At 43.7% G+C, this 9,894-nt stretch overlaps 1 protein-coding gene across 2 annotated transcripts in view; it reads left to right on the top strand.

Moving 5' to 3' along the window:
• The window catches only part of GNB1 (G protein subunit beta 1), a 26,130-nt gene extending 21,514 nt beyond the window's left edge, over positions 1 to 4,616 (top strand). Inside the window, exons 9-10 of one of the 2 annotated variants that reach the window (XM_018553099.1) lie at positions 1,585 to 1,692; positions 3,819 to 4,616. In XM_018553099.1, coding sequence (XP_018408601.1) covers positions 1,585 to 1,691 — 107 coding nt within the window. In that variant the 3' untranslated portion in view covers position 1,692; positions 3,819 to 4,616. Of the gene's footprint in view, positions 1 to 1,584; positions 1,697 to 3,818 lie in introns of both variants that reach the window. The other variant, XM_018553098.1, reaches the window with a different exon arrangement.
• The last annotated feature ends 5,278 nt before the right edge of the window (positions 4,617 to 9,894 follow it).

Here is a 9,894-nt window from a genome sequence, read left to right as displayed (position 1 = left end):
GTGTGGCTGGGTTGTGGGGGGGGGGTGGCGCTAATGCAGCCACCACATCAAAGGGCTGGTAAGCTGCAATATAGCACACTTTTCTTTTTGGGTTTAGATGTGCTTTAAATATAAGGTATGATGTCATCAAAGGAAAAACATTTAGACAATGATGATGGTGTCCAGGAAAAAATTCTGAATACTTCCATGTGGCGTTCCCAAGGGCCGAGTCACACCTGAACAATTTGAAGTGCTTCTATTACATTCCGTGGTGCCCGTTCACTCCTGAGCAGTGTTGCTTGAAGCTCGAACGCTCAAAAAAAAAGTACAAGCTGCTTTTGGGGCAGAGTCGCACATTTGAGCCCCAATGAACTTAACACATTTTTTTGCATTTCTTCTCTAATAACCATCTTTCCATTGGCAAAAAAACCCAACCATAACCTGAAACACGTGCAAAAGCTTCTGTACAGAACACTGAAGGAATACCAAAGATGCTCAGCTCGATTCATGAAGGAAAACCAAAGACGCTTAGCTCAAGTGTGAATGAGTCCTAATCTAATAAGCAATGAATGTTTTTCAAACTCTATGGCCTCAGTAGCTCTGAAAACCATGTCAAATTGGTTAACAGAAGCATTTTCCTTTAAAGTTTAAGTCAGACCTATGACTAGTCATAAACGGCACAAAAGTGATGCTCAATTAAAGATCTGCCTTTTTAGGGGTTCCTCTAGGTGTCAAAAGCAAACCCCACTAATATCAGAAGCACTCATTTTATCACGGACGGAGGTGTTCCAGTTTGTTGGGATGGCTCCATGCAATGTGACCTATGCTTTCTTTCTAAGTTAATTGCACCCGTTCTGTTTGATTCCCTCAGACGAGGGACAATCACTGGTCCTGACATAACGGACAGGCAGATTGACTCCCAGCTTACTGTACTCATCTGCCAATATGGCCACCCTTAAATCAAACCTTTCAGCTGTTGTATTTTAAAAATAAAATGTCTTATGCAAGCCATACTCATGGAGTGGATTGTTCACAGGCAGTAAGCCTGCACAGTGCCATGCTTACCTTTTAATTCATGAAAGATCCTTCCATTACGGCTTATAGGCCAGTACTCATTGGGTCCGTCTTGGTGTTTTTTCCATGTATAGATGGTCAGAATATTTTTGAACCACGTGGCCAATTTGCCTTGTTCCCACACTGTACATTGTGGGGCGGTTGCAGTTATCCTTGGGTAGTATGTTTTGTCACCATGTATGGCCACCTTGTCGTTTAGATTTTTCCTTTATGCGTAAGTGGGAGTCGCTCTCGAATCTCATGGAGTGCAGGCATAGATGATCTCTACATACAATATCACAGCAGTAAAACAGGAGAGGGTGCCCGGAGTGTGGCTTTTTGTCTACGTAAATGTGGTCTGCAATAGCTTCCAGCAGTTTGACCAGCTGTTAGTGCAGCAAGCCTTGTGATGGCATTGTGAATTATTTAGGCTATCAAGGCTACTCATGCATTTCTAATGCAGTCTACTGCAGAGCTCAGCAGACAGTGTGTTAATGTCTTAACCTTTTCAGGCCTTGCCAAGCTAACCCGCTTCCTTATTGTTTTTTCAAGGTGTCCTTGCTGGTCATGATAACCGTGTAAGTTGCTTGGGAGTGACAGATGATGGGATGGCTGTGGCGACAGGGTCATGGGACAGCTTCCTCAAGATCTGGAACTAAAGTATGTGAGTATCAACTACAGCCGTCCACCTCATCGCAGTATTAATCTGCTGTGACATGTTTACTTCCTTCCAACAAGTGGAGTTAGATGTTTAGTAAACAGCACACATTTCTCTAAACTCCTCTCCGATTCCTGGCAAACGTCATTTATCATGAAACCCTTCTTTGTCAGCCTTTATAAATAGTGGCGGCTATGGAGAAGAGCCAGCATCTAACAAATGTTAATCCAGAATAGATTTGCTTATGATTCCACAATGTATACAGTATAATAAAAGCACAAACAATGTGATGGAAGCCATGACTGCTGGGCTTCGTCCTTGACTAGAACACAGAACCAGTTGATACCATTACAGCTTGTATGTGGCCGGGACTGCCTAGGATGTGGGACCTCTGCCTGAGACACTCCCTACTTACTGTATAGTTTATAACTCCACCTTGTAGAAAAGCATTTCTGGATTGCACATCTGCTTCAAAGCAGTATTTTTTTATTCCCTCTGATGAGATCCATTTTTAGTTTACATCTGAGATCTGTCAGCACGATACACAGGGTTAATTATGGTAAATAGGGATGCACCGATACTAGTATCGGTATCAGTGCCAAGTATTTGGGGAGGTACTCGTACTCTCCCCAAATGCCCCTATTGCCTAGCCCGATACTTCTGGTATCAGGAAACCGAGCAGCGCGTCATTACACGTGACGAGAGAGCATGGAGCCGGGAAGCTGGGCGCTGTGTAATGACGCGGCGCCCGGCTTTCTGATTGGTCGGGAAGCCTGCTTCATGCCCCCTCGTCACCTCATGACAAGGGAACGTGGAGCCGACTTCCCGGCCAATCAGGAAGCCGGGCGTCGCGTCATGACACAGGTCCCAGCTTCCGGATTGGCCAGAAAGCCAGCTCCATGCTTTCTCGTCACCTAGTGAACAGAAGCATGGGGATGGCTTCCCCGCTAATCAGGAAGCCAAATTAAAGAGGACCTGTCACATATTTTGCTATCACATAGGGGGGTTTTTGTTAGCCCCCGTATGTGATTGCGATAAAGTTTAGTGGAAAGAAAAAAAAATTTAAGCCCCCCCCCCAAAAAAAAATTTAAGTTACAAAATAAATAATTATAGAAAAAAAAAATGTGCGCTTCATGACGGAATAAACGTCAGTCAAAGTATCGCAGCGCTGAATACTGAAAAATGGCCTGGCCAGGAAGGGGGTCTAAACACCTGGTCTTGAAGTGGTTAAAAGGCGTGCTTTGTAAATGAAAACTTGGAACAAATATCAACTTTATATCACAATTTGTCTTCAGAAGTGGAGCTACACTTTAAGACTAAAATCTGTCAAGGCATATAGCATACTCACCTGATACCATGACACCTTATCCATGTTTGTTTTGGTCATTGATTCCCCATGTAGTAAAGGAAGCATAAAGGACATTTTCAAAAACCATTCAGCAATGGCAGCTCCCATTATATTTTCCAACTAGTTTCTTCTAAGCATCAGGTGAACACCCCAAAAGTTTTGTATTAAATTCTGTAACACCCCCCCAAAGTTCACTAAAAATAAAAAATTGTATAACATTTATATAACCAGCATGCAGAGATTCCATATAAATCCCCCAAATTTTCCTTTTTAAAATTGAAATTCCACTTCCCCTAGAATCATCTTTTACACGGTCTCTGCCAGCTGGTCTTGGCAGAACAAGCTATTCAGTGTATCTACCGAAGCAGTGATGCTCTTCATTGGAAGACCATATTACTTGTGCCTTGCTATCAGAGGGGTGTGGAATGTCCTTTTTGGGGGGGGGAAAAGATGTATAGTTCAATTTCTTTTTTCCCCTGTTCATTGGTTGATCCGATATATATTGTATATTATGGTAGTTACTGTGAATCTTGGGTTTCTTAGTGCTGTTGTCTCAAAAGTATACTGATTAATAGGAGGACTCCCCTCACTGACTTCTTGGTCTGCAAAAGCAAGAAAACGAATGCTGGGAGTTCAGGAGTTTATTGGAATTCCCAGCAAGCTTTGTAAATGAGTTGTCATGGATATGTTTAAAGATTGTACTTGGATACATGTGAATGAAATTAGAAGCCATTTTAGTTTACCTTCTAATATATATTTTTTTTTTCCCTCACCCTCTAGATACCCAGCGGACTTCTCCATGACTGGAAGAGCATTCCAACCTTCGAAATTTTAAATCATAGCATATCCGATCCAACCATACTAACGTGGACACCCACTATCCCTACTCCCATACATCAAAGGGCAGAAACTCTCCTCTCATTATTTTTTTTCTGAAACCAAGAGCACAATTATTTGCTATAGGAAGAATTGTTTTGTGGTTCTGAAACCAAGATTGTGCATTCCTTTTGGGACCATTTTTTTTCCTCCTCCCTATTTCTTCAACCCTTTCTTCACCTTCATTTGTCTTGAAATAATGATACAAAACACTATGCGCAGTACAACATAACCGAGAAGTAGCTGTATTGATTCATAAAGTCCATTTCATGATTGTTAACCTGAAGGTTCTAGAACAGTGTGTCTGGTTTTGCTTTTTCTTTTTTCTTCTTCTTTGTAAGTTGGATGTTTATGGCAGTTGCTGTAAGAACTGCAGCAGTACCGGGATTGTAAAAAAATCAGAACAGTTAAAACTTTTTTGTTTTCTTTTGGTTTTTTTTTTCTCTGTACCCCCCTCTGGTCCATTAAGTGAAGGTGGAATGTGATAGAGCTGTGTGTCAGGGCCTTTTTAATTCTATAAACTGTCCCTGTCTTGTCTTGTGAATCTGTTGCAGATACAGAACCGTGTGAACATTAAAGAAGCGTATTAGCCATCCACGAGCCCTCCATGTAATGGTCATCCTATAGTACGAGGAAAAAAAGCTGACGCCTTACTAGGTTGCTCCAGTAATTGCGTTACTTTTGAGCACCGACTGCTCGGGGGGAAACAAAACGTAGTAACCCAATGCCTGGAGTGCCTTTCGGTAACCTCTGTCATCTGAGAGCTATGGCTGTTGGGGGAACAATGCAACAGATGCCACTTGGGAGCGTTGGAAGGACTTTTGTCAAACAATGTACAGTTCTTTAAACCACCGACACCAGTGAACTGTCTTCTGATCTCTATGAATGCATCTACACCACGCCACCTTCTCCTGCACACAACAAATACACACCACAATATTAGAACTCCTTCAGGGATCGAGAGCATGCTAGATTGTAGAGCAATGTCCAGTTCAGCCTTAGCTATTGAGGGTAACCCATACGTAACTTTTGCTCTTGGGGAGGGGGGGGGGGGCATTTTTCCATGCCCAGACTGGCAGCATTCATTTTTATCCTATACCGGTTGGTACTGCACGCTCCTATTTGAGCGACATGTACTGCTAGATAGGGATCTAGTTGACTTGCTGGTGATGTATACTATTGCCAGTTAGGATTAATTTTTTTTTTTTTTTTTGTCCTTCACCGTTCAACCCATGTCAAATCCTTTATTCATGTAGGCCTGAAACATTAAAACTTGAGTCCCCTTGTAAGTTCAGTTAACACTGGGAAGCTATTTACCATATAAGAAAAACAAAAAAAAGGGTATCCCACGAGAACACTACCCTGGTCCCATATAGATAGATTAGGAGCAGCCGTGGACGGAAGTACATGTCTGTACTCTTTGGATATACAGTCAGATGTGTATGAAATGATGTACAAATTAATGTTTTTTGAAAATAATGATCTTGAACTTTCTAAGTTAAAACTTAATGAAAGCTTTTATTCTTATGTTGGCGGCGGGGGAGGGTGGGGGGTGTTTGCCATAGGGATGGGTTTTCCTCTTAAGATTGCATGCTGTAGAGTTGCTTAATAATGTGCAAATAGAGAGTCATTAGATGTTTTTGTTTCTTTTTTGTTTTGTTTTTTTCTCCTTTTAATGAAAAAAATAACCTGTTTAAACAGAAAAAAAATGAATGCGGTTGTGCTCATTTTTTTTTTTATAATCACAGCTACTCTCTGTATACGTTTTCAAGAAAAAGTTCAGTGCAAAAAAAAAATATGAGCACTTTGAAGAGTAGCTCGATTTCACTTTTTTTAACAAAAAAAACATCCTGTTCAAACGATTGCATACAAAAACAAAAAAATCGATTTTTCAGGAAGGGTTGGGAAATGTGAAATTAAACTTTGACCCCGGTTTAAGTTGATGCTTCTCAGCCTGTTCTTGTAGAAAGAGGATCTTGCATCTGATTTTTGTTCTTCCAGGAATAGCTTCCCCTTGCTAATTTTTTATTTTTTCCCCCCTCCGGGTTTTTTTTTCTCTTTTGAATTACGCATTGCCACTTGACTTTTTTGCAGAGACCTGTAAACCGATACACAGGAACGCACCCTTCTGTTCCGCAGGTCTTTGTATGAAGGGAGAAGCGGAATATTAATTTTATTAGCTTCTTCCTAATTGTATATGAACGTTACTCAACCTTAGCCGTAGACGCTTTTTTTATTTTACATTTTTTTTTCTTCTGTACAAAAAAAAAGTGCTGTAATTGTGCGTTAGGCCGGGAACTGGCAGAGAACGAGATGCCCCGCCCACTTCTTGCATAAATTACTCTGTAGAGCTCTCTGCACCCCCTACTCCCTTTCACCTTTTGTATTTAATTTTAAAGTCAGTGTACTACAAGAACGCTGGATGCAAGATAGATACTATATTAAAATGTACTGTTATTTAAGATGTAATAAAGCAGTTTGACATGAGTTTATTCCTTGTCATGGTGTCTATTATTCAGTCACATGGATTTAAAGTATATGTCCAGGCATTACCCAAATCTCACCCCCAAACTTCTCTCCCCCTCTAGAGAATGTCCCAGCTTTATTTTTCTTTCACCTTATTCCTGTAGCAAGAAACTTTTATTTTTATTTTTCCTGCTCCGATACATCCTCCCCCAGGCCTTCTGGGAGCTTAGTTGTATTCGCATAGGCATGCCCCCAGAACTACATCTCCAAGAGCTCTTTCCTTGAGTCAAGGCAGCAACCTTGTTTTGCTTGGAAATAAATCAATGTATGCATGTATAGAAGGGTGGGGGATAGGTGCTGACAATGCTCAGGAGTTTTGAACATCAAAGGCAGTGATGTCATCCAAAACAGGAATTTGCACACTGGTTTTTGGTAGGCATAAAGGCATTTTTCTGTGCTTGCAACATTTTAAAGGAATCATGGGGAAGTGTGCATGTATTGCAGGGGTAGGCAAACTCCCGCTCTCCAGCTCTGCTGCAACTACAAGCCTCATGAAGCATTGCAAGACACTGATGGCCACAGGCATGACTGCGACAGGCAGATGCTTGATGGAATTTTCAGATTCAGCACAGCTTGGAGGTCTGGAGTTTGTCTACCCCTGATGCATTGGAAAGATGTACTGATTTTTTTTTTGCCCATGCATACTCAAAGGTACACCACCTCCACACATCTTTGCCCTAAGACTTGACAAAGAGGTTGTGCCTCGAAACGCGTAGTCATCACGATATAGCGAGCCTGTCTGTGCACAGCGTCCACCCACTCAGACGCCCTGTCGATACTTTGCCTACTGATCTGACTCCACTATACACGCACCGAACACAGCCGCTCGCGGTCCCGGTTCCACAACCGCCGCGGTCCTTCCCCCCTTAGCCGCCGTGGCCCGGCCTGGCCAGCCGTGCACGCGTGCCGCTAGGAAACTTCACAGCACCCCCTCATCCATCCACTGCTGCAGTATTCGGCTTTGGACTTCCTCTGTACACCGGTCATTGGTTCAACACATTTGGGGACTTCCAACTGTAAGTTACACATATTTGGTCTTTCCCTGTCAGTGAGAGCCTGCACACCATAATTCACAGCCCGGGATTTTTCCAGTGACTAAGTATCAGTTGTGCGCTTATGGTTTTTTGTTCTACTGGCACAGTGCAGAACAAGGCACCAAGCTGGCTGCCTCCACACAGGTACAGTGCAGAACAAGGCACCAAGCTGGCTGCCTCCACACAGGTACAGTGCAGAACAAGGCACCAAGCTGGCTGCCTCCACACAGGTACAGTGCAGAACAAGGCACCAAGCTGGCTGCCTCCACACAGGTACAGTGCAGAACAAGGCACCAAGCTGGCTGCCTCCACACAGGTACAGTGCAGAACAAGGCACCAAGCTGGCTGCCTCCACACAGGTACAGTGCAGAACAAGGCACCAAGCTGGCTGCCTCCACACAGGTACAGTGCAGAACAAGGCACCAAGCTGGCTGCCTCCACACAGGTACAGTGCAGAACAAGGCACCAAGCTGGCTGCCTCCACACAGGTACAGTGCAGAACAAGGCACCAAGCTGGCTGCCTCCACACAGGTACAGTGCAGAACAAGGCACCAAGCTGGCTGCCTCCACACAGGTACAGTGCAGAACAAGGCACCAAGCTGGCTGCCTCCACACAGGTACAGTGCAGAACAAGGCACCAAGCTGGCTGCCTCCACACAGGTACAGTGCAGAACAAGGCACCAAGCTGGCTGCCTCCACACAGGTACAGTGCAGAACAAGGCACCAAGCTGGCTGCCTCCACACAGGTACAGTGCAGAACAAGGCACCAAGCTGGCTGCCTCCACACAGGTACAGTGCAGAACAAGGCACCAAGCTGGCTGCCTCCACACAGGTACAGTGCAGAACAAGGCACCAAGCTGGCCGCCTCCACACTGGCACAGTGCAGAACAAAGCATTGGTAAGTCAGTAATGGGCAAAGATCAGCTGCTGGGCGACAACAGGCAATGCTGGTGACTGGTCCTTTGTCCTCTGCTTTGTTTTTTTATGGGCAGAGCTATCACAGTTGAGTTCCTCTTTTAGTAATTCAATTTTCTTATCAATTGCAGTCTCAATGTTTCCCTGAACAACATTTTCCTAAATGCAAATATGTTCTCTGTAATAATGCCAGTCTGTTTTTAATGCATCAGTGTTTTTGTTTAAAACTCTGGTCTTATGAAAAAGCCGGATATAGCTGGAAGCCATATATATATAAAAAATGTATTGTCCATACCATTAAAAGGAGCAGGTTGTACGCAGTCCAGTATAACGGTTATCATATTCTTAGGATGATGCAGCTTTTGTTGAAACGTTTTGTTATCCTTAATACCTGAGTCTAACCCGACACAAGTACATACAGCAGTTCAGAATCCACCAGCTCCAGGTCGGTAAGGGCTTGCTTTTTAACCCATAGTACTCAACTGGTGGGTCGTGACCCGTCATGTTCAGTGTGTCACCACGTACCTACCGCTGTGCTAGGTGAGAGGCTCCTTTGGGTCCCCCTAGCACAGCACTGTCAGCTCCCGCGCTGAGCTGCCAATCAAAATATGCTGCCGAGTGTCAGCTTGAGGTGGGGCGGCCTGAGAAATTACAAAGAAATGAAAGGTCTATCATTTTTATCATAGGTGTATTTTTTAATGATAGGGACAGAATATCAACCAAAAATCCAAACACAGCACATGATACAAATGTTATAAATTGAGTTGCAGTTCAGTGAGTAAAATAAGTATTTGATCCCCTACCAACCCACAATAATTCTGGCTCCTCCCACAGACTGGCTATGGGGTACACAGTGGGCAAATGTACAAAATCTGCAGAGGATCACATATCTATTTTCCTCACTGTATAACCCTCGGGGTGAGGGTAGATTGTACCCTAATTTAAAAAAAAACAATGAAGCCTGGTTTGTCTGCAGTGCACTATTTAACCCGAAATCAAAGTGGAACAATAGACTTGCCGCCTAAGTGGCTGTGTATCTCCAATAGATGCTTGATCGTTCATGAACCTGTGTATTTGCTGAAGTCATATGATAAACTCCTATGATTGTCTTTAAGGTCTGTTGCACACAGGCACCACCAACCATGCAATGTAAATACTGGCCTATTTCCCACCCAGAGAGACACTGTACAGCCTTCCATATGTCAGGGAGTGTAGGCGGGGACATGCTGGTACTTCTGTACACTTGGGCACGGATGTACAACTCTGGATGCAGACAGTCTGAGTCCGGAATTGTACATCAGTGTGTGGATGTACCAAAGGACTGGCCTTTACAGCCTTTGACTTGTATAAAAGGTTACACACATTACCTGTAGGTCCTTGGCAGGGGAAATAAGCCATTATGGTGGAGGGGTCCGGGTGGCCATTAGATGTTCTGTTCCTAGCCTTCCATAAATTTAACAAAAGAAAGGGAAAATTAGGAAGCGCCACGACCGGGGGTGGGGGGG

Source organism: Nanorana parkeri, unplaced genomic scaffold (assembly GCF_000935625.1).
Source record: "Nanorana parkeri isolate BGI_ZX_2015 unplaced genomic scaffold, ASM93562v1 scaffold109, whole genome shotgun sequence".
Lineage (NCBI taxonomy): Eukaryota > Metazoa > Chordata > Amphibia > Anura > Dicroglossidae > Nanorana > Nanorana parkeri.
This window is presented reverse-complemented; position numbering and strand designations above follow the sequence as displayed.